The sequence below is a fragment of the Schistocerca piceifrons genome, chromosome X (assembly GCF_021461385.2).
Source record: "Schistocerca piceifrons isolate TAMUIC-IGC-003096 chromosome X, iqSchPice1.1, whole genome shotgun sequence".
Taxonomy (NCBI): Eukaryota; Metazoa; Arthropoda; class Insecta; order Orthoptera; family Acrididae; genus Schistocerca; species Schistocerca piceifrons.
The window spans coordinates 648,555,339-648,580,836 of record NC_060149.1 but is presented as its reverse complement, the minus strand read 5'-3'; the positions used below and the strand labels follow the sequence as shown (position 1 = coordinate 648,580,836).

Sequence of the window (25,498 nt, the reverse complement as noted above, 5' to 3'; positions counted from 1 at the left end):
CGATAGTTCGTAGACTGAGTATACAGAGGTCACCACTGTGGAAATTTTGGGAAGGACTGTGGATAAGACGTTCCTGGTGAAGGACAGGTAAAGTTGTTCTGGTCGGAGGTCCCAAACTATGTTAAAGAGCAGAGCTGACTATCCAATGGTAGAACACACTGCTGAGCACAACATGCTCGACTTCAACGGCAGTTGCTTCACAACCCCCAACACCATCTCCTCTGAATTACTTAGATGGGAAGTCTCCTTGCAACACATCCTTCAATCCTGTAATACTCCAGACCTCAATCTCTGCTACGCCCTGACCTACACCGACCTCCACCCCTGTCTTCATACCCACCTACTTCAATCATTATGTACTCATAATCTCATCTCCCTCCTCTTCTGTTGTAACTCCCTCTCACAATACAGGCCTTGACATCACTGTCAGTCCACACAACTCCACCTGCCAGCACCAATAACAAAGTAACCAGTGCCTATTCTTATCCTGTGCACCTATCACCTTGTCCTTCCATCTGCCAACCACTCTTCTCCATCTCTCCCTCCTGCTCCCGGCATCCTCTCTTCAGTCACCCCAAGTAAGCTGCAGTGCTGGCACAATGTAGTCAGCTGGGGCAATGTAACCATGCAGGTGTATGTTTATTCTATTATTCTGAACAAGGATTTATCAGAAAGCTAGCAATGATTTCAGGCTTTTTCATGTACCTATCAACAATTCAATCGTTCTACTATATGGTGAGTAGTTATCTTTACTCCTTCAATTACACTCCTGGAAATTGAAATAAGAACACCGTGAATTCATTGTCCCAGGAAGGGGAAACTTTATTGACACATTCCTGGGGTCAGATACATCACATGATCACACTGACAGACCCACAGGCACATAGACACAGGCAACAGAGCATGCACAATGTCGGCACTAGTACAGTGTATATCCACCTTTCGCAGCAATGCAGGCTGCTATTCTCCCATGGAGACGATCGTAGAGATGCTGGATGTAGTCCTGTGGAACGGCTTGCCATTTCATTTCCACCTGGCCCCTCAGTTGGACCAGCGTTCGTGCTGGACGTGCAGACCGCGTGAGACGACGCTTCATCCAGTCCCAAACATGCTCAATGGGGGACAGATCCGGAGATCTTGCTGGCCAGGGTAGTTGACTTACACCTTCTAGAGCACGTTGGGTGGCACGGGATACATGCGGACGTGCATTGTCCTGTTGGAACAGCAAGTTCCCTTGCCGGTCTAGGAATGGTAGAACGATGGGTTCGATGACGGTTTGGATGTACCGTGCACTATTCAGTGTCCCCTCGACGATCACCAGTGGTGTACGGCCAGTGTAGGAGATCGCTCCCCACACCATGATGCCGGGTGTTGGCCCTGTGTGCCTCGGTCGTATGCAGTCCTGATTGTGGCGCTCACCTGCACGGCGCCAAACACGCATACGACCATCATTGGCACCAAGGCAGAAGCGACTCTCATCGCTGAAGACGACACGTCTCCATTCGTCCCTCCATTCACGCCTGTCGCGACACCACTGGAGGCGGGCTGCACGATGTTGGGGCGTGAGCGGAAGACGGCCGAACGGTGTGCGGGACCGTAGCCCAGCTTCATGGAGACGGTTGCAAATGGTCCTCGCCGATACCCCAGGAGCAACAGTGTCCCTAATTTGCTGGGAAGTGGCGGTGCGGTCCCCTACGGCACTGCGTAGGATCCTACGGTCTTGGCGTGCATCCGTGCGTAGCTGCGGTCCGGCCCCAGGTCGACGGGCACGTGCACCTTCCGCCAACCACTGGCGACAACATCGATGTAGTGTGGAGACCTCACGCCCCACGTGTTGAGCAATTCGGCGGTACGTCCACCCGGCCTCCCGCATGCCCACTATACGCCCTCGCTCAAAGTCCGTCAACTGGACATACGGTTCACGTCCACGCTGTCGCGGCATGCTACCAGTGTTAAAGACTGCGATGGAGCTCCATATGCCACGGCAAACTGGCTGACACTGACGGCGGCGGTGCACAAATGCTGCGCAGCTAGCGCCATTCGACGGCCAACACCGCGGTTCCTGGTGTGTCCGCTGTGCCGTGCGTGTGATCATTGCTTGTACAGCCCTCTCACAGTGTCCGGAGCAAGTATGGTGGGTCTGACACACCGGTGTCAATGTGTTCTTTTTTCCATTTCCAGGAGTGTATTTATATTTCAGCAAGGACTTTCCACTGCACAAATTTCTTACAACCACATGTGGTTATCTTAATGTGAGAAGTTTAGTTATACATGCAATGCGTGCAGACAATGTAGAGCTTTTCCATGTCAGTTTCACAAGTGCTTGACCACGAGAAGTAGTCGAAATTAGCTAATTGCATGATTTAATAAAAATCATGTTACAGCCTACTACGAACCATGTTTATGTTTGTGACACGAGCTGTGTCAATACAAACTATACAGACTGAAGATTTCTATTGGTAATTAAGAGCTGAGTTTCAATAACAAATGCCAAATACTCTCATTTCCAATATATATTCAGGGCCATCATCAGCACTGCATGCTGCATTCAGCAAGCCTAGCACCAGGAAAAGCAAGCACAAAAAAGACAGGAAGGCATTCATTACTTACCGTTTACAGTGAAGGCCTTTTGCATATTTAACTGCAAGACTGAGGCTTTCTTTAAACTTCTCCTCCTGTCCAGGAATTGCTGCAAACCCAAGTTCTCCTTTACTTGGGTCACCTACGAGAAGTTTGTACAGGGTTTGAGTGCTGAATACAACACGATTTATTTGACACAATTGAAATAAAAATTCATGATAGTAACAAGAAAACTATACAATGAAATAAAGCTTATATTAATGCCTTAACCATATTTAAACTATTAGCCAATGTGAAAAAATTAATTAGTCCTGCTGAAACATTTCACCCTATCTGCCAACAGTCAAGCCTGATATTCTTGTGTTAAAGAGTGTGCCTGGAAAATGAAAGGTCACAGGATTGAATCCAGATTGCACCACAGAATGTATCAGTCTGGCTTTATCCTAGCTTTTACATTTCAAAGATGTTATTCCTATAACACGCAGTTCAGATTCTTCATTACTGGGATAGTTTGGGGATATGCAACTCATTGACATGGTATCTATTTGAAATAATTGCACCACGTTTTTGAGCTACACAGAATTATTCTCAGCCAGTGGGGAGAAACATTTAAATTGAACCAAGTTGTTTTCTTTCAATGAAATACAAACTCACTGAAATATAAAATGTGATGTTCTACATCACAGGAAAGAAAAGGTTAAGGTTTAACATCCCATAGATAAAGAGGTCATTAGAGACAGAGCAGAGATTCAGTTTAGGGACAAGTGGGAAAAGGAACCATCCTTGCATCTTATAAATCAAAGTTTTATAAGAGAAATATTTTCACATGTCTTCCAACACAAGTAGAAAACCACATGTCAAAATGTAATATCGTCCTGTATTGATGGTAGGAAGGAAGAACTCTTCTAAATAGCTCACTCACTATAAGAACTACAACATATTGTCAAATTGTAATATCCTTCTGTACTGATGGTAGGAAGGAAGAACTCTTCTAAATAGCTCACTCACTATAGGAACTACAACACATTGTGCATCATCCCTAAGCAACAGATCTTATAATAGTCAGTACACTTCAACAGCAAGCGTGACAAGATAACAAGTTCCCGTCATATCTTTTTAAGGTATTTCGTAACTCATGTCATAGATTTCAGTACACTCTAGAATACTGCAAAATGGTATTCCCTTTCCCTCTCTTTAAAAGTGTAAAAACAAGTTGCAAATTTTCCAGACCTATTTCTTTGTTCAGGACATCTACATCTACATCCATACGCTGCAAGCCACCTGACGGTGTGTGGCGGAGGGTACCTTGAGTACCTCTATCGGTTCTCCCTTCTATTCCAGTCTCGTATTGTTCGTGGAAAGAAGGATTGTCGGTATGCTTCTGTGTGGGCTCTAATCTCTGATTTTATCCTCATGGTCTCTTCGCAAGATATACATAGGAGGGAGAATATACTGCTTCACTCTTCGGTGAAGGTATGTTCTCGAAACTTTAACAAAAGCCCGTACCGAGCTACTGAGCGTCTCTCCTGCAGAGCCTTCCACTGGAGTTTATCTATCATCTCCGTAATGCTTTCGCGATTACTAAACAATTCTGTAACGAAGCTCGCTGCTCTCCGTTGGATCTTCTCTATCTCTTCTATCAACCCTATCTGGTACGGATCCCACACTGCTGAGCAGTATTCAAGCATTGGCGAACAAGCGTACTGTAACCTACTTCCATTGTTTTCGGATTGCATTTCCTTAGGATTCTTCCAATGAATCTCAGTCTGGCATCTGCTTTACCGACGATCAACTTTATATGATCAGTCCATTTTAAATCACTCCTAATGCGTACTCCCAGATAATTTATGGAATTAACTGCTTCCAGTTGCTGACCCGCTATTTTGTAGCTAAATGATAAGGGATCTATCTTTCTATGTATTCACAGCACATTACACTTGTCTACATTGAGATTCAATTGCCATTCCCTGCACCATGCGTCAATTCGCTGCAGATCCTCCTGCATTTCAGTACAATTTTCCATTGTTACAACCTCTCGATAGACCACAGCATCATCTGCAAAAAGCCTCAGTGAACTTCTGATGTCATCCACAAGGTCATTTATGTATATTGTGAATAGCAACGGTCCTATGACACTCCCTTACGGCACACCTGAAATCACTCTTACTTCGGAAGACTTCTCTCCATTGAGAATGACATGCTGCATTCTGTTATCTAGGAACTCTTCAATCCAATCACACAATTGGTCTGATAGTCCATATACTCTTACTTTGTTCATTAAACGACTGTGGGGAACTGTATCGAACGCCTTGCGGAAGTCAAGAAACACGGCATGTACTTGTGAACCCGTGTCTATGGTCCTCTGAGTCTCGTGGACGAATAGCGCGAGCTGGGTTTCACACGACCGTCTTTTTCGAAACCCATGCTGATTCCTACAGAGTAGATTTCTAGTCTCCAGAAAAGTCATTATACTCAAACATAATACGTGTTCCAAAATTCTACAACTGATCGACGTTAGAGATATAGGTCTATAGTTCTGCACATCTGTTCGACGACCCTTCTTGAAAACAGGGATGACCTGTGCCCTTTTCCAATCCTTTGGAACGCTACGCTCTTCTTGAAACCTACAGTACACCGCTGCAAGAAGGGGGGCAAGTTGCTTTGCGTACTCTGTGTAAAATCGAACTGGTATCCCATCACGTCCAGCGGCCTTTACTCTTTTGAGCGATTTTAATTGTTTCTCTATCCCTCTGTCGTCTATTTCGATATCTACCATTTTGTAATCTGTGCGACAATCTAGAGAAGGAACTACAGTGCAGTCTTCCTCTGTGAAACAGCTTTGGAAAAAGACATTTAGTATTTCGGCCTTTAGTCTGTCATCCTCTGTTTCAGTACCATTTTGGTCACAGAGTGTCTGGACATTTTGTTTTGATCCACCTACAGCTTTGACATAAGACCAAAATTTCTTAGGATTTTCTGCCAAGTCAGTACATAGAACTTTACTTTCGAATTCATTGAACGCCTTTCGCATAGCCCTCCTCACACTACATTTCACTTCGCGTAATTTTTGTTTGTCTTCAAGGCTTTGGCTATGTTTATGTTTGCTGTGAAGTTCCCTTTGCTTCCGCAGCAGTTTTCTAACTCGGTTGTTGTACCATGGTGGCTCTTTTCCATCTCTTACGATCTTGCTTGGCACATACTCATCTAACGCATATTGTACGATGGTTTTGAACTTTGTCCACTGATCCTCAACACCATCTGTACTTGAGACAAAACTTTTGTGTTAAGCCGTCAGGTACTCTGTAATCTGCTTTTTGTCACTTTTGCTAAACAGAAAAATCTTCCTACCTTTTTTAATATTTCTATTTATGGCTGAAATCATCGATGCAGTAACCGCTTTATGATTGTCGATTCCCTGTTCTGCATTAACTGTTTCAAATAGTTCGGGTCTGTTTGTCACCAGAAGGTCCAATATGTTATCGCCACGAGTCGGTTCTCTGTTTAACTGCTCAAGGTAGTTTTCAGATAAAGCACTTAAAAAAAATTTCACTGGATTCTTTGTCCCTGCCATCCGTTATGAACGTTTGAGTCTCCCAGTCTATATCCAGCAAATTAAAGTCTCCACCCAGAGCTATAACATGGTGGGGAAATCTACTCAAAATATTTTCCAAATTATCTTTCAGGTGCTCAGCCACAACAGCTGCTGAGCCAGGGGCCTATAGAGACATCCAATTACCATGTCTGAGCCTGCTTTAACCATGACCTTCACCCAAATTATTTCATATTTCGGATCTCTGTCAATTTCCTTCGATACATGCAGCGAATAATCAGAGGAGAACTAATGAAGTTGGACACAATACTTTCAGCCCGCAAATTAAACTACTGTCTCGGTAAAAGCACCCCAGATGAACATTCGAAGGAAAGTCTAGTCAGTTCATTTTAGAGATAAGATAATTAAAATCCTAAACTCTCCTTATAGCACAACCTCGCATTTGATGTAGAACAGAATCAATATACAGATCTAAAAGTGGGAGCAGGGGAGCATCATAAACTTGGAACAACAAACAGACATGATCCAAAAATTCTAGGTTGCGGCCTCTACAGGCAATTTTGAAGCAATCTGAATTGTATGAGAACCAATCAGAATTATAGTAACAAATTACTATGCAACTATGAGCTACACAGAAATCCATTAGGTTTCTTTGCCAGCCTTGTAATAATGACTCAATCATATAACATTCAGTGGCAGTGTACTGGATCTTCTCCTCCCAAAAATATTTTACAGGGGTTAAATACGTAAAGTTCACACTGATTAATTAAATAGATTTCATGTAGCATACTACAACAAACAGACACAAACTTACTTTTGAGCCCGATTTCTCACTGCACCAAATTACACAATTAGTGCTTTTTATTTTCAAATTGCCCATCACATCATAACTGCATAGTCTTGAACATGTCTCATGAGTAGAAACCATGTCACAGTTTCAATCTCCTGCTCCATACATAACAAAACATCTAATGCATTGTAGTAATCGTAATGTGAACCAACTTTTTTGGAAAATACCACTGCTCAATACCATCATTCCTCTTTTCTGTCCCACTGCATATCATCACAGAATCAGTCTGTTACCTGTAATGAATGTGAGGTAGCAGGTGTAATGAATGCTAATTAGCAGTATGAATACTATTAAAGGTTCCATTCAACCTTGTTCCAGAAAACAGGTCAAGTAATTGAGCCAGCTGTAAGTACAAATAATTTCATTTTTCATCACAACATGGTGGAATGTGTGCAATGTACCTAAGCATTTACAATTTACAGTTAGGAAGGAATAGTGAATCCATACTGTCCTACATCTGGAGTACCAAAAAGAGCCATGTTCTGGAGACTTCTTGATACTTCCAGAGAATTCTTGTAGGTGCAGTAACACATTTGAATGTAACCAGACTTGTTTTTGGCTAGTAAGATGGAAATAGAATATAAGAGAGATGCCTTCAATTCAGCAGGAGTAAGAGTACCAGAGTGAAAGCAGTAGTAACCAGAAGCAACCCGTGGCAGTCACTGTCAGTATGAATATCAACTGATTAAATGAAGTCCATATTACTAGATTTCTGGAATTGCACTATATCAGATGGAGATTCCCACTTGTCTTCATGCTTTATTAAGATCATTTCTGTAGAATTATGGGACTAAGTCGCAGTCACACACCATATGTCACATTATCCTGTCACTGAAGTCCATGGAACATGTTAAGTCCTTGACATTTGTCACCGTAAAGGTGAACGAGTTACAAAATAGTTGCTAGAATAACCCACAGATTGCTGTTGCTTCTAGCTTAACAGTTAACTGTGCTTCCACTGAGTGTACAACTATACAGTGAGTACATCTGGCAGAAAAGAAAAACTAGTTAACATTGATGAACCACAGCCAACAAAAATGTCGAACTGATAAGTAATAAACTGCTTTTGTTATCAAACAATATTTTTATTCATACTCTTCCCTACTGCTGCTACCACCAGTATATGAAGAAGTTTTTTCCCTAGCATCCTGTTCCAGTAGGTTAAAGAGCCCAAAGCTGTTCAATCTTGATCTGATATCATGACACAGCTGTAGTCAGTCACTACACACCAACCACTCTTTCATGACAGTTGAAAACTTAAGATCTTCACAGATTCAAAATGTTTCTAATAAAGTTTACAAAAATGTCTTCTTCCATAACTATTTATTTATTTATTTATTTACCCTGACCAGATTAAGACCTACAGGCCCCCTCTTACATCAGATTAGGGTAATGATCAGTTGTATATAAAATTTCAGACAGTGTTACTTTATGGGTTCATCACTGAATTGACTGAAGGATATGGCAGTATAATAAGTGGCACACATGACAGAATTTCTACTCTTTTATTCCCCCTTAATCATAAATTACGCACAAGTATTAAAAGCTTAGTTTTTGACGTACATGAAATTCTACAGCAGGACAACAAAAAATATCAGAATGCATATTTCACTATACAACAGTGTGTACACTGTTGTGAAACTTCCTGACTGGTTAAAACTGTGAACTGGATTACGAGTCAAACCCAGATCCTTGTGTTTTGCAGAAAATCGTCTGAAGCACTTGGAAATAGGAAAGAAGGTACTGGCAGATGAAAGCTATCATGCAAGTCAAGTGTAATGCCTGGGTTTGAATATTAGCACACTGTTTTAATTTTTCAACGTGTTTAACAATAACAACACTTTTTAAAATTCTTGAATAGTCTTCATTCACAAGGAGAGTTAATCCTGCATTATAGGTTGCAAGAATATAGCACAAGTCACAACACTTCACTTATTACTCATTATGATGTAAAAAATATACATATATCAGTGATCACAGAATGCCTTTGTGGGGTGTACCTTTTCTTCTTAGAAACAAAGATTTCTGTGAACTTTGAGCCTGTCCATAGTTTTCTGTCTTGTGTAAATGATTTTCAGTTGTTAAAACTTTCAGCTGTTGCTGTCTCAATGCGTAAGTATGAGCTAATATTGAAAATCCTTCCTTGCATTGTGGCAATGAGCCAATTCTGCCTTTAAAGGAGTCTTCTGCCTCCTACATCGCCACCAAAAGTGGGTTTTTTATTTTATTATGAGGTGTTTATTATGAACAGAAGATTTCCTTAAACACCTCAATATTTGATTCACCATCAACACACATCACACTTGTAACCACTCTCACTTTCATCAAGTACAAAGAGAGACTGTATAAATATGGTACACATTTACAAAACCGTAGGACATTTTGATGGGAGGTGATTTCTTGTAACAGCTGTATTAAAACTTTTAAATAGCTACCATAGGCAGTAATTTGTTGCCAGCTTTCTTAAACATGTTTCATAGAAATGGACGAAGTGTACACTTATGAGCAACTCAGTTACAAACACGGTGGCGACACGTTGTGGTGTGGCCACACTGAAAGTATTGGGGAGCAATCCTAATCAATGCCAATGAGTACCATCATTCATCAGTTGAGATTACATTTTTCCCACATTTCTAGTATCGACAATGGTGTTCCTACACCCATGGTAATCTCCATGTCCTGTTACCTCCAGTGGGCAGAGGGACATGTTTGAAGCACTCCATACCGAGAATGAGGCTGCTCACCAGAAATTGTTGGACAAGACTGAAGTGAAGAGTAATTTGTTGAACTGTTGCCTGTATATCAATGGTTAAAATCTGTGACAGCCCATAGTACTCCTGTCATGCATCTTGCTGCTGGTAGTGATTTTCTCCGAGTTGAGGTACTCCCCCCCCCCCCCACCCCCTCCAAATATAGCAGCCTTCTTAAACACACAATAATATGAGCACTTCGCGCTTTTAAGTCACCTCAACAAGACATATTCTGAAGAAATGATCATTAAAATTAATGATAAGGGGACATGTGCACATGATGGATGCTGCATTTATGTATGCCAAACCCAAAAGGATCCACGACAGATATTTCTAAATCACGTGGAAAAACAAAAACATCATCAAAATGATTTCTGGTGCTATTATCTCAATGTGGACATAACATTGATCCATTATACTATACATCTCACAGACAACTACAGTCAAAATGTGGCTTGGTCATGGTGAAAATGTACAAAAAATGCTTGGACAAAGAGGAAACTTTCGTCTTGATTGACTATTTGGTATGGGTAAAACAAGCACTGGTTCTTATAGCTCGATGTTTTTATGATTATTTGCACAGTGAGTTAAATCAAAAGTTAACGTGATTGATGCTCCTGACTGCAGCACACTGTCGCCACTGCAATAGTTAAAGTACACAAGCTGGAATTCGAAATAATGTCCCCTCATACACTATTCTTCAAATTTGGCTCTGTGTATTTTTTTTCTATTTCTTAACCTAAAAAAGGCTTCATTTAGTGAAGAGGTTATCTGCATTGTAATGAGCATCATGTAGTTAAAAAAAACTTAGCTTCAGGTGATGTGGCATCAGGCCATTCAAAGGGAATGGTCATTAGTGCTCTTGTTGAATATGAATGTGTGTGTCATCCAGTGAACTCAACAAAGAATCTTTCCTCACAAGTATCATTACTGTGACCAATTCCTGCAAGCATACATTAGGAGCCTCTTTTTTATTTAATTCATCCAGGGATCACCTGATAATGGTACAGTATTTGATATCATAATACAATTAAAATAAATAGCTCAAACGTACAGACACACAGACTGTACAATGATGTTTTTGTGAGGATAGGGCAGGTGGTTGATCCTGGACTTGGTGAAGGAAACATCCGGCTATTTTTCTGAAATGATTTTGAAAAATCACAGAAAATCCAAAATCAGGAAGGCCAGGCAGAACAAACTCCATCCTCCTGAATGTAAGGTCGCTGCCTTAACAATTTCACTCCCTGTATCAGTCGGTGCATATGGTATAATGCTCTTTTACTCATACATACAATTTGCAAATATAATGCAGAAAATAATTGTGCACTGTTTCTGTGCATTTACCTATGCTATCATTGCACACACATGATGGACAACAGTTGGTGAATCTAGGACCACAAATATGTTACTATGCTCTTTGCACTCCCTTTTGTCTAACTATAGGGCTATAAATATGTTACTATGTCCCATTCACATCTCCATTTTCTCTCTTCTGTCCATCTGGAAAACTAAGTCAGAACCCCCCTGTGAAGAGTCAGATGCTGAACTCAGGAGAATGACAAGCCATTACTCTCATGCACTATAAATCTTGGCACATGATGCTCTTGTTAGAAGCATTATACTATGATCACGTACTGTAAAATGACAGGAGGTTGTAAGTGTCCCCTCTCGTTCTAACCCCTACTCTGCATTCTCTAAGTAGGCTTTAACTGTCTAGTATGAAATACTTATGAAGTATGTTTTGTATGCCTTTTAAACAGGTGTATTTTAGTCATCTTTTTTGTCTCCTTGGGCAGTTTATTATACAGTTTTCTACCCTGATAGAAAACACTCTACTGAGTTTTTGAATACATAAAGAACTATTAGTGTAATACTAATGCTTCCCTTAACATCCATAACAAATTGGCTGATGTACTCATTTGGTGCTGTTCGAATACCCAATTTTTTAAAAATAGTTCTTCACAATGAGTCCAACTACTACTTTTAATTATTATTCTTATGATTCTTTTCTGTAGTTTGAAAATGATGTCCATATTTTGTGCCTTTGATCCCTAAAAAGGATCCCATTGCTAAGAACTGAGTGTATGTAGGAACAGTATGTCACCACAAGACATTCGTTGTTACTCATAACTGAACCCCGTGAGCATAACATACTGACCCTTTTTTTGCCAATATCTTTGTCTGTTCATCCATATTAATTGACAAAAAAATATTAATTCCTAAAAACTTTGTGACTGTTACACAATGCATACATTCATCATCTGTGTTTAATCTGAAAGAGTTGTTTTCCCTCTTTATGCTGAAGTCCACGTGGTTTGTTTTCTTTAGGTTAAAAGTTAATTTATTACATATCGCCCATATAAAAATTTCCCTGAGGGTTTCACTTGCCTTTTCTACTGGGATTTCTGGGGTTTTATTGATAAATATGACGCTTCTGTTACCAGCAAAGAGATCTTTTCCCCCACGTCTTATATTGTCTGTACAGTCACTGATATATGCTGAGAACAGAATTGGACCCGATATACTCCCCTACAAAACACTGATGTTTGTGTGTTTCTTGTCTGACAACTGGATTTTTTTTAAAAATATTTATCATCAACAGAACTGTGAACACTGTTTACCTTTTGCACTCTATTTTCCATGTAAGACTGGAATCATTCATTTGTTATTCCTCTTACAACCACCTCTTCCAGCTTGATATAATAGTGTTTCAGGGTCAACAGTGTTAAAAGCCTAAAAGAAGACTAAGAATATGCTTGTAACAGAGTCAACCTTGTCAATAGCTTCAAGTAACACTTTTGTGTACTTGGTAATGGCTGATGACATACTTCTACTTAAACAAGCAAACTGTGTTTCTTTAAGAAGGTGGTATCTTCTTCAGATAACTCATTAGTCAACCTTTTTTGACTGATAAAATTATATTTGAGAATACTGACAGCAGTGACACTGGTCTGCAGTTCACTACACTCTCTGCATTATCATTCTTTAGCAAAAGCCCAACTCTGTAAAAATATCTGAACTAAATGACTCACTTATGTTTATTAGTGGGGTTTGTATGCTGTATATGCATGCGTTCTGAACAGACACTGGAATCTCATCTATGCTTGCTAACTTTTATGTATTTATTCTGATTTTCTATTACTCCATATCCCCCCCCCCCTCTCTCTCCCTGGATATCTCCTCCTCCCCCATCTCTCTGTCCAGCTCATAGCCTCCTCTCTCTCTGTCCACGAACTCCTCCTTCCTCTAACTGTTCACCTCCTGAACATACCCCCCCCCCCCCAAAGTCTCTGTCCATCTCCTTGTGCCCCTCTGTCCCCCTCCCCCTCTTACCTGTCTATCTCCTCCTTTCCCCTCTCACTGCTCATCTCCTGCCACTCCCCTCTCTCTGTCCACCTCTCCCTCTCTCTCTCTCTCTCTCTCTCTCTCTCTATCTCTCTCACTCTATCTCCTCCTCCCCCTAACTATGTCCATCTTCTCCTTCCTCCTCACTGTATCTCCACCTCTTCCTCTCTCATACTTCTCTGTCCATCACCCCCATTCCAATAGGTTCGTGGTTCTTACCCACATAGTTATTTCTTTCCAGATAGTAAGTAATTTGTATACCAAGTTTGGCTGAAACTGGTCCAAGGATGTAGGAGCAGCATTTTACGCACGACTTTATCCATGTATGTACATCACACATATTTAATATGTATTACACATATCTGTACACAATTTCAACTGTGTCTCTATCATATTTTGCCCTATATTTTCATATTCATGTATCTCAGTGTCTGTGATGTCATATTTCCTGAAATATTTGTCATACAGTGATATAATTTTGCAGGTACATTCAATGGTATATGAGGATAATGTCTGTGAAATGTGTTGTGAATAGAATTAGTATTAAAGAAGTGATAAATTAAAACACTGTGTGTGATGCAGCAGTTTTTCACACACCTCTGCATTTAAGATGTCATACCCTGAACAGTGTGTCGTGCAATGATATAATTTGCAGGTACATTCAGTGGCATTGCTGTACAATGATGATACAACAAGAGAAATAAGGGCTCGTATGGAGGCATGCAGACAGTTGTTTTTCCCTCTCTCTATTTACGAGTGGAACGAGAAAGAAAATATAGTTACTTGCAGGGTGTGTATGTAGATGTAGAATCCTGATTCCAAATTAGTTCTTCCTGTAATGACTCAAGGATACTATGCTTCCAATGAAAACTCTCCTGATGAGTGCAGATGAACAGGGCATCATTTTCTACTTTGTAGTAGGTGTGGATCTGCTCATTGTCTTGAGCTTTGAGAAACTCTGCCATGATCTTAGCCGGCTTCTCATCAGTAATCTGAATGGTAGTGATCCTTCTGAGCTTATTCCTCATGGCAGCATCCTTTGGGACATTCCTAATAAATCATACATCAAGTTCCTTACTTTCCACATGGTCAAAATTTTTGCCCAACATGCTTTAAGGAAGATGTGGCAATGCGCCTGGTAATACATTCTCTCGGCCTGGAATGTACTTGACTGTGTACTCACATTCTTGCAAGACCAGTGCCCAGCACAGCAGCCATGCAGTCAAGTGCCGACAACTGTTCACGAATGTTAATGCCTTGTGAGTGGTCACTAATGTTTCCTGCTGATCTAATAAGTACTTCTGAAACCAGTGCTATCTCCAAATAGCTGCCAAAAATTTTTCTCGGTAATACTGTATTGCTGCTCACAAGCACTCAGCATGTGGTTAGCAAAGCAGATGGTTTTATGTTCTGTCTGTCCTTTCTGCACAGACAGAGGCAGTAAGACATTATCCTTCCTGGCTCTGCAAACGATTGAGTCACAGGTACTTAAGAACGTCTTGAAATTTTTGACACCTGTTCCTGGGAAAGGGGCCACTAACGATGACACGGACTGCTTGGGCTCTCCGTAAGCTGCCAACTGGTGAACCAACTGGCATGCAACCTGGCGAGTGGCCAGCTGACAGACATGACATCAAATGCGACTGCCCCTTACATAGTCACTGCTGGGCGGGCAGTTAAAGTGCCGACTGCCACACCAGGCCACTGACCATGCCAATCCACACACCTTCCTCCAATGTATTCCGTTAAGGTGTGTGTGTGTGTGTGTGTGTGTGTGTGTGTGTGTGTGTGTGTGTGTGTGTGTGTGTGTGTGTGGTGATAAAAAATTGGCTATGGATAAAAGAGCCACATCAAGACACAATTTGTCTAGTATATTTCAAGTTGTTTTCCCTTGATGCTTGTTAGAATTAAGTTGCTGAGAAATTTATCTCTCTTAACTCTTTCTGGGAGCGGTTTTAGCACCTCAAAACCTGACAGCTTCCCATTAATAATCATATTGTTTAACTGGTAATAATTAATGCAAGGTAGTAATGTAATTTAATTTTTAATATACTAATTAGTGAGGACTTATTAAAACATTATGGTCAAATGTTATGTGTTTAATTATGTTGGATTGCGCAAGGAGAGCTATCAATAACTTTCCTATGTAAAGGAATTGTTGTACCTAAAGTTTCAGCTAGACAGCATTAGCCATTAATTATTTAAAAAAATCCACAAAACCACTGATAATGAGAAGCAGCCATTGAAAAGTCTGAATGTGGCTACTCCGTTAAAAGCTCCCTTCTACCATGCCCAATAATACCAACATATTGCCCTTACAATGGTCCCACACTGGTGCTGGGGGTGGATACCATTGCCACTAGAGAGTTGGTAACACACAGACTTACGCAGTCTCCTGATTTTCTCAAATTGTGCTAATAAAACTGTGAGCAGACCTTGCCTCACACTCAATCAGTGTCAACACTTCATCCAGATCAGATAACAGTGGAGATGCGTCATCCTGTATAGGACAAAGGAGATGGACCATTAAACCGACAGTCACTGGCTCAGTGTGTCCATCTTTGTTTGTTTTATACAGATGTGGTAACCAAGTGTCGTTGAGGTGAAGAAGTCAACCATTCCTCTGCGCATTGCACCATGTTTTACAGAATATTAATTTCACCAACTGTGCTGTGAGACTATTAGTAATTCACTGCTGCCACAAAGAGTGATGCTGCCACTTCTATCTCCAGAGCTCACTACCAAGACAGGTATGAGAACATATGTCAGAAGTTCGGTGCTCCACAATTCCCTCTCTGCTATGTCTTCTTGCTGTTTCCAACTATTTATCATTACTTCAGCCAAGAGTATTAATCTTACAGTGCATTAAAGTGTGTTCTTCAAGTCAGTAGGTACCTATGGTCAGAAGCAATGATTGTTGTGCCCACTACTGTTTACACAAACTAACCTGATGCGTGGCATGGTGGATGATAGGTGTGACTGTAAAGGCATTTCCCACTGACACTCGCTCCCATCAGCCACAACGCTGAGTGTCAAATTAGCTTGCATGCCAGTACCTTACCTATGTTAGGTGCAGACTCCCGTTTAAATTGCTGATTAAAATTTGTTTCAAATGAATCATTATGAGGCAGTAACTGTTTCGTACAGTGAAAAGTACTGTTATTTGTTAGCAGTTTACTTTCTGTGTTATTCTCATTATTACTGAATAATATGACAGTGTTGTTTTTCCACACGCCGGCCTTCTTCTTCTGGTAGTTCACTGAACCCGCTATGCTGGTGCTCCTTTATTTTCTGCTGTGCAATTATTACAGCCATGGTCATATACTGGAATGAAACCCCCATGCCTGTAAGTAAGAAATGGATCCAATTACCACTTCCCAGCTGGTTTACCAAATAACCACAGTTTCTACATCTACATCCATACTCTGCAAGCCACCTGACGGTGTGTGGCAGAGGGTACTCTGAGTACCTCTATCGGTTCTCCCTTCTATTCCAGTCTCGTATTGTTCGTGGAAAGAAGGATTGTCGGTATGCTTCTGTGTGGGCTCTAATCTCTCTGATTTTATCCTCATGGTCTCTTCGCGAGATATACATAGGAGGGAGCAATATACTGCTTGACTATTCAGTGAAGGTATGTTCTCGAAACTTTAACAAAAGCCCGTACTGAGCTATTCAGCGTCTCTCCTGCAGAGTCTTCCACTGGAGTTTATCTATCATCTCCGTAACGCTTTCGCGATTACTAAATGATCCTGTAACGAAGCGCTGCTCTCCGTTGGATCTTCTCTATCTCTTCTATCAACCCTATCTGGTACGGATCCCACACTGCTGAGCAGTATTCAAGCAGTGGATGAACAAGCGTACTGTAAACTACTTCCTTTGTTTTCGGATTGCATTTCCTTAGGATTCTTCCAATGAATCTCAGTCTGGCATCTGCTTTACCGACGATCAACTTTATATGATCAGTCCATTTTAAATCACTCCTAATGCGTATTCCCAGATAATTTATGGAATTAACTGCTTCCAGTTGCTGACCCGCTATTTTGTAGCTAAATGATAAGGGATCTATCTTTCTATGTATTCACAGCACATTACACTTGTCTACATTGAGATTCAATTGCCATTCCCTGCACCATGCGTCAATTCGCTGCAGATCCTCCTGCATTTCAGTACAATTTTCCATTGTTACAACCTCTCGATAGACCACAGCATCATCTGCAAAAAGCCTCAGTGAACTTCTGATGTCATCCACAAGGTCATTTATGTATATTGTGAATAGCAACGGTCCTATGACACTCCCCTGCGGCACACCTGAAATCACTCTTACTTCGGAAGACTTCTCTCCATTGAGAATGACATGCTGCATTCTGTTATCTAGGAACTCTTCAATCCAATCACACAATTGGTCTGATAGTCCATATACTCTTACTTTGTTCATTAAACGACTGTGCGGAACTGTATCGAACGCCTTGCGGAAGTCAAGAAACAAGGCATCTACCTGTGAACCGGTGCCTATTGTCCTCTGAGTCTCGTGGACGAATAGCACGAGCTGGGTTTCACACGACCGTCTTTTTCGAAACCCATGCTGATTCCTATAGAGTAGATTTCTAGTCTTCAGAAAAGTCATTACACTCAAACATAATACGTGTTCCACAATTCTACAACCGATCGACGTTAGAGATATAGGTCTATAGTTCTTCACATCTGTTCGACGACCCTTCTTGACAACGGGGATGACCTGTGCCCTTTTCCAATCCTTTGGAACGCTACGCTCTTCTAGAGACCTACAGTACACCGCTGCAAGAAGGGGGGCAAGTTCCTTAGCGTACTCTGTATAAAATCAAACTGGTATCCCATCACATCCAGCGGCCTTTACTCTTTTGAGCGATTTTAATTGTTTCTCTATCCCTCTGTCGTCTATTTCGATATTTACCATTTTGTAATCTGTGCGACAATCTAGAGAAGGAACTACAGTGCAGTCTTCCTCTGTGAAACAGCTTTGGAAAAAGACATTTAGTATTTCGGCCTTTAGTCTGTCATCCTCTGTTTCAGTACCATTTTGGTCACAGTGTGTCTGGACATTTTGTTTTGATCCACCTACCGCTTTGACATAAGACCAAAATTTCTTAGGATTTTCTGCCAAGTGATCTAGAATGTAGGTTAACAATAGTGACATTCATTCAAGCAATTCCCAGTCCAATATAGGCCAAGTTGGACTTCTGGACCTTGGGATGGGATGTCCAGTTGAGAATTATGGGGTGGTAGCCTCAGCTAGAGGTCTGGGCAGTGGCTGCCGATCCAGTTATCACAATAAAAACTCTGGTGAGGGTGGTAGTGGCATGTATGATCAATGCAGCCAAAGGTGGTTTTGGTGGTTTCTCTGTGGACTGTCCCTGGTGTTTACCTACTATATGAGGCTGTCCTGTGAAGACTTATCTTTCCTTCTCACCCTGCCCAGTAAACCCTCTTTCTTTCTCACCGTATCTGGTAAGTCCTCACCCCATCTGGCAATTCTTCCCTGAACCTGGGGTTCTGAGCAAGTTTTCTGAATTCTACCCCTTCTCCTAAACTTCACCAGTCTTTTTCCTTCACCCCTCTTCCTTCTCCTTCAACCCTTTTGCCAGAAGAAGGAGCCATTGGCTCCAAAGGCTAGCAGACTTTAATATCTTTTATACAAGTGTTCTCCTGCCACCATTTGGTGAGCAGATTTTTTATCTATCCAATTACATTATAATATGAGTAAAAGTATCACCTGAAATGCATTGAGTAAAAAGTATAGGTATCAAGATGAAAGTACTTGATACCAATGAGTACTGATTGTTTTACAATCTCTCTAGATGTTAAACTATCTTTGTCAGTGCACCATGAGAGCACTGCCAGGTGCTTTACTTAATAGGTGTCATGCATAAGACACCATATCACTCCAAAGTTGCAGAGATCAAAAAACAAGAATGGAAAATTCTTACGTGCATATACATTCCCACACAAGAAAAAAATAACTTACACCAAGAGAACCACAGACACAAACACACACATTTGCTGATATTGTATGCAAGAGAAACTTAAAATTCTATGAACATATTGACAGAATGACTACTAAAAGATGTATTAAGAAAAAAGTAAACTCACAGAGACATATGCAACACAATGGTACAGTGCAATGGCATACAGCTTCCCACTCAAGTAGAGGATTGTTACTGAGTGGTGCTTGTGGCACACACACTTCTTCCCACCACTACAGTAATGGGACAGCACACTGAGCCACTTGATTCTGAATGCATGCTTCCTTGGCAACCATGTCTCCTAATTTAGCTGCCTGACATATCATATGGCCTACTATCCTGCAGAATGATACTCCTTAGACAGAAATGTTTTCAATGTGTGTGGTATCAGGTTCATTTGAGTTTTGGTTGTCACTGTGCTAACGTTGTTTCGAGTTTAGGAAGTTGGTGCACTAGTATGGGTTGTGGAAGTGTTTTCAATGAGGTTTTTTTTATTTATTTTTTATTTTTAGGTCTGATTAGTTTGCTGTGCAGAAAGAAGTATATTTTTTTAATTGCTTTTTTATTAGGTATTCATATGACAGTGAAATTCATAAGTGCATCATTACATTCTGTGAGATGTGATGATAAAATGTATCTCATACAATTTATGAAGATGTTCGGTCTTTATTTCTGAGTATGTTATGTGTCACTTTTGTGGCAACAATATGAGGTTGATGAGAGTTCTGGCGGCTCGGACCAGAGATGTACTCTTTTTTTTTTGGGGGGGGGGGGTGCAGTGCAGTGACCAACATAAGTGATTTTGCCAGAGGCTTTCGTTGGTAAGTAATTTTTGATTTTTTGGTTTCATTCATTCTATAGTAATTGTGATGTTTTGTGTGTTCTGTATTTATGATGGGTCAGTTGTTTCAATTGATGTAGCGAATATGGGGCATTTGTGTTTTTGAGTTGTTGGGGTTTTGCTTCCACTATTTGGAGTTAGAGGTGGTGTTCTTTTGGTATCGACTGCTGCAGTTGAGCTACATAGGTCATGGGAAATGTCCAATTCCCCTTTTTCAGGGTTGTTGGTGTTGGTGTTTTGGTATCACTATCTGCGGGTGCACTATATAGGTCAAGGAAAATGTCTGATGCCTGTGGTTTTGTTGGTGTAACAAAATGCTGTAATTTAATTTTTTTATACTATTTGTTTTCAAATGGTGCAGTATTTTTGTATTGTTGTATATATAGCTTGTTCCTTCCCTAAACACCTAATTTTCTGCAGCTGTCCAGTTAGATTCATTTTATATTTGGAGTGGGACGCTACTGGGCCATTTTTATTTTTCATCATTTTTTTTTCTGTTTTCCGTCTTTCCCTTAGCTGCTTTGAATTCATGGAGGTATCTACCATCTATGCATAGATGGTACACACCTCCATGAATTTTTATTTTTGTTTACATTTGCTGGCATGTGTGTGTAGTGACGTCATTGGCGCCATTTCGTATAAACTGGAAGTAGCAGTAACCACCACACTGATGACGGAATGGGTGTAACCAGAGGGATGGAATCAGACGCTTCTGCAATGCCCCACACTTGTAGCTTACTTAGTGTCATTGCAAATCTTGGGGAGAGACAAATCTGTAAGTTGACGTATTTTGCAAGTTTTCATTCAATAATGTCATATTAAATAACGTTCTGGGGCAACTCATCTTTAAGAAAGAAAGTTTTCATTGTGAGAAACGTTCTGTAAGAATAATATGTGGTGCTCACCCACAATCATCTTGTAGACATCTGTTTAAGGAGTTGGGCATCCTGACAACTGTTTCGCAGTATATCTACTCCCTCACAAAGTTTGTTGAAAACGGCCCACTACAGTTCAAAATGAACAATAAGGTACAAAATTACAGTGCCAGAAGGAAAAATGACATTCATTACACCAGATTAAAGTTGTCTTTAGCACAAAACGGGGTGCAAAACACTGCAACAAAAGTTTTTGATCACTTGCCCAGTGATATAAAACGTCTAACAGACAGCGACATATAATTTGATAGCAAAATGAGAAAGTTTCTCCTTGACAACTCATTCTATTCCATACAACAACATCTATTATTGAAATGTGTAAAAGGTGGGGGGTAGGAATTACTAAGTCACATTCGTATATCTTTTAACAAAATTAGAAATGTTCAGAATGTAATCATATGTATAAATTAATTTGCGATGTGAATGTAAAATGACTTGTTCCACATTGTTATAATCTACTGTGCAAAACTAACTCTGTGATCACTTGTTTCATACTTTTTGTTACGAAAAATTTAATCATTTGATGACTTAAAACGACACATCAAGGCGGATGTCTTATACAAATCATATATGTACAACTTGATTTCTAGTGAACTTGGGCCATTGTGGATCGGCTTCTGTTTGTCATAGCCTGCCATTATACTGGGCGAAACATCGTTAGAAATGTAGGCTCTCTTTTTCTGAATAATCAGAAAGGTTACTTTCGGTATGTATATGCTGGGTTGAAGCACAGTGTATTGTACAACAGCGATTTTATATAAACTTAGGGCACTTTGTAACATTCATGAAAGTTTCTATGTTTTATATATAGGTTTATTTCATTACACGAAATTTCGTTTGTGAGATCTGATGTTACCGTAAGTTACAACGTTCTGATGCTTAAAAACTAGACACTGTCATCATGTAACTAAGTGAGCATACAACGTTTTAGTGAAGCCATGGAATGGTATACGCCTAGATTGGAAAACCTAATTATGCAATTAACCTATTAACTATAATTTTTAAACTAAATCTACAGCAATAATTTTTTTAATACTGCTTACCGGGAAATACATTTATTAAGATCTGGTCGACACCGGCACTTTCTTTTGCTGAAATAACTTCTTCCAGGGAATATTCATACGGAAAAGCACATTCCACAGCACGAAAACCAGCTTCCTTAGCTAAAGCGTATCGTTCGATAAGTGATGTAGTTTCTTGAAACATGAAGCTAAGATTTGCACACACCCTGAGAGTCATTTTCGCGAATATACTTCCAAGTACTGTCTGCACACAACTAACTACAGGAAAACAGAATACGACTAATACAACTCGGCCTGTTATCACTGCCTTACGCAACACTCTTCTAGATCTACATTTCACAGTACCGCGTTCAGTCACTCCTACATTGCCCAGAAGTAGGTGTCGACAAACTTATCCTTGTGAGAATGATAGTTGGAATAAAACTACAAATCGGTATTAGTTGTTATTAGCGGCCACTAACATACAAACTTCAATACCACACGTCTTTATCGTTTCATGCGGACCGTACTCGATTTGAAAATGTAAATAAAACAAAGATAGTACTTTTAGTGTGACGCATCAGTTTGTTTTTATGGTACCGAAGGAAATAAACACCATCTTTAGCGTTCGCGTGATTTCCAGACTGTGTGATTACTGGCATAGTGACACCAGAAAATTTTGCACCTTATATTGTATGGCCGCATATTTTTTTATTACGAGCCCAATACCATATCTATGTGCGTCTATTATATACGTTTGCTATACTGCTTTGGTACTTTCTTGATGACACATCTTGTGGAAATGCGATCACCGTTTTAAGCTACTGGCCAGGAGGTCAAGAGCAGAAAAAAGTATTAGCCAGCCCTACTTCCACACACGCACACAAAAAATTTTAAATGATTTATAAAGTGGTATATCATATTTGTGTCCTTTGTCTAGGCTTTGCTTCACAATAATTCTTCCATAGTGACACCCGTGCACCGACTATCGCTCGTGTCGTGGTAATTCAATAATTCATTGTTCGTATTTTGTACTAAAGCAATAATAACAGTGGAAAGTCGTACAAGGTAATTAACTAACAATGAAGACATCAGAGCTGAAGAACATCGAATCTAGCGCGACACAAACAAAACCGCAACGAAGAAAGCATGGCCGAACCACAAGGTCACGTGACTCCAATCCGACAATTAATGTAGCATCGCTGCCGAATGATCATTTATTTACATCAATGGTCCAGTTGTATTTGTAAACTGATGTTAAAATCATGGGAGAGAAAGGACAACAATCAACCCAGCAGCCTATCGTTAAGATAGGACATTACACTTTAGGACAGACATTAGGAGTTGGGACCTTCGGTAAAGTGAAAAGTAAGTTTGCTACTTTGCTGTATGTGACAGCTGAGAATAAGCTATTTTGAATCGCAAATTTATGTTTTAGAGTTTCGATTTTTAAAGTTCTTTTGCACTGAAATTAATAAACTGTTCATCATTTACATTCGTTTATAATTTCTGTACTGGTTTAATTTACAGTAGGTTATGCACTGTTTTGTTTACATTTCAAGGTTGTTCATGTTGGCTACTTTTATTTGTTATTTTTTTATCGAGCTACACAACTGCGACTGTGACACAGTGCTACGGAATGCCTTGTAACGTACACAGAAATTGTTGAAAGAAAAAAGAGAAAAAAAACGCCACATAGTTATATAATATCACACGTTCTGTTTAATATAAAATTGAAAACTAAATTAATAAATGCCGACAGCCTCCCAGTACATTTATTTCCGTATTAAGTTTGCTGTCAACAATCAATCACAGTTGTGAAACGACAGTAACTTTCGTAAATATATAATAACGGGAGAGATTATTTACCCTAATCATCACTTAACCTTAGTGTGACACACAAAATACTGAGCTAGTCAGAAACAGAAATCTCTGGAAGTGAGTTAGTTTAATGTTCCATGGCTCATTTCCATGTACATTCACATTGAAAATTAAGTTGTAATTATGGCTACATTCTAACATTCATAAGTTTCTTTATAAAATCTACAGATTCCTATCCGCCACGGATTACACATTATCCTAGTAGAAATTCTTATATCGAATAGAAGGAGTTGTCAAGGAGAAACTTTTTCAGTTTTTTTTTTTTTTTTTTCAAATTTTACATTGCTGTCTGTCAGGCATTTTATATCACTGGTTAAAGTTATCAACACTTTTAATTGTGGCATTATGCACCCCTTGTGCTAAAGAGAACTTTAATGTGGAGTAGTGAATGTAATTTTTCTTTCTGGCACTGTATGTACATCATTGTTCCATTTGAACTGCAGTGGATTGTTTACGACAAACTTCATGAAGGAATAAATATAATGTGAAGCAATAGTCAGAATGTTCAACTACTTAAGCAGATGCCCATAAGATGATTGTGGGTGGGCACCACATACTCTTACAACATATTTTTGCACTATGAAGACTTTCTTTCTTAAAGATGAGTTGCCCAGAATATTACTCCGTGTGATCTTTCTTTTTGTGTTCCAATGTTTTCATCTGAGTGCACTTGCAACCTACTTACTCAATTATTTGCTAGATGTATTCCAGTCTCTGTCTTCCCCTACATTTTTTACCCTCTACAGCTCCTTCTTGTGCCATGAAAATTATTCCCCGATGTCTTAACAGCTGTCCTAATAATATGACATTATTGAGTGAAAATAATGCAAAACTTGTCAACTTACTGTCTTGTCTCTCCCCAAGATTTGCAATGATTCTACGTGCAAATATGGCTGAACTAAGTTGTTTTAGGAGCTCCAAAATGTGCTTGTCCAGTTCAAATTCTCATCACTATAGACACCTAAAAATTTTGAACTTGTAATCTTATTTATTATTTCCTCATTACACTTATCATTACTACAGTATCTCTAGATACAGAATGTGCCGTGTTTTTGTAAAATTGAGGATGAGACCATTCACAGAGACTTTACTGGTCTTATACAGATATGATTTTATGTATGAAGAGTGAATCTGCTTTTCTGAAATTGTGTCATTTCATTTGTACCTGCACCTGGGTTTCAGGCTGGATCCCCCATTTACGTACAATGCTGAGGTGCTATTCCAGAACATGGAAAGCCTCGGCAGTTCTGTTTGTCTGTAAGGGGGAATTTAAAGTAGAGTGGGGTGGCAGTGAGTTGGTTGGTTTAAAAGGGGGGAAAGGGACCAAATTGCTTAGTCATTGGTCCCAGGTGGCACTGAGAATTTGGATCGATTAGCAAGGTGTGCGAGGGTAATCTGTGCAGTTACGTGAACCACTCTGCAAGGTGGCTTAGTGGCTAACACACCTGCCTAGTAAGCAGGAGACACGGATTCGATTCCCGACCTTGGTACAAATTTTCCCTCGCTGCTTCAGTCTATATACGTAAAATCATGTATGTATGAGACCAGTAAGGTCTATGAAACTTTGTTATTTCACCAATAATTTTTTTGTATGTAAACTCCACATTGTAATTATATTTATGTCTCCAGTGAAACTCCATATTTTCCAACTGTAGTCTGATATTACCCACTGATGTAAAGAATCCCATATACAGTAAATGTAACCTCAAACACAAACTGGGATTAGTATTTGCTTGTCAACACCTACTCCACAGAGACATTTC

The 25,498-nt window shown here is 40.0% G+C and overlaps 2 protein-coding genes across 3 annotated transcripts in view; one reads left to right on the top strand and one right to left on the bottom strand.

Annotated features, from left to right (window-relative positions):
* Positions 1-22,426, bottom strand: part of LOC124721153 (putative hydroxypyruvate isomerase) — a 43,923-nt gene extending 21,497 nt beyond the window's left edge. The window contains exons 1-2 of one of the 2 annotated variants that reach the window (XM_047245974.1): positions 21,897-22,426; positions 2,611-2,722 (exon numbers count right to left, since the gene is read on the bottom strand). In XM_047245974.1, the coding sequence (XP_047101930.1) occupies positions 2,611-2,722; positions 21,897-22,092 (308 nt within the window). In that variant the 5' untranslated portion in view covers positions 22,093-22,426. The remainder of the gene's footprint in view (positions 1-2,610; positions 2,723-21,896) is intronic. The other variant, XM_047245973.1, reaches the window with a different exon arrangement.
* Positions 22,427-23,046: 620 nt separating this feature from the next.
* LOC124721152 (5'-AMP-activated protein kinase catalytic subunit alpha-2) overlaps positions 23,047-25,498 on the top strand; it is a 172,656-nt gene continuing 170,204 nt past the window's right edge. Inside the window, exon 1 of the mRNA XM_047245972.1 lies at positions 23,047-23,222. Within this exon, the coding sequence (XP_047101928.1) occupies positions 23,120-23,222 (103 nt within the window). The 5' untranslated portion in view covers positions 23,047-23,119. The remainder of the gene's footprint in view (positions 23,223-25,498) is intronic.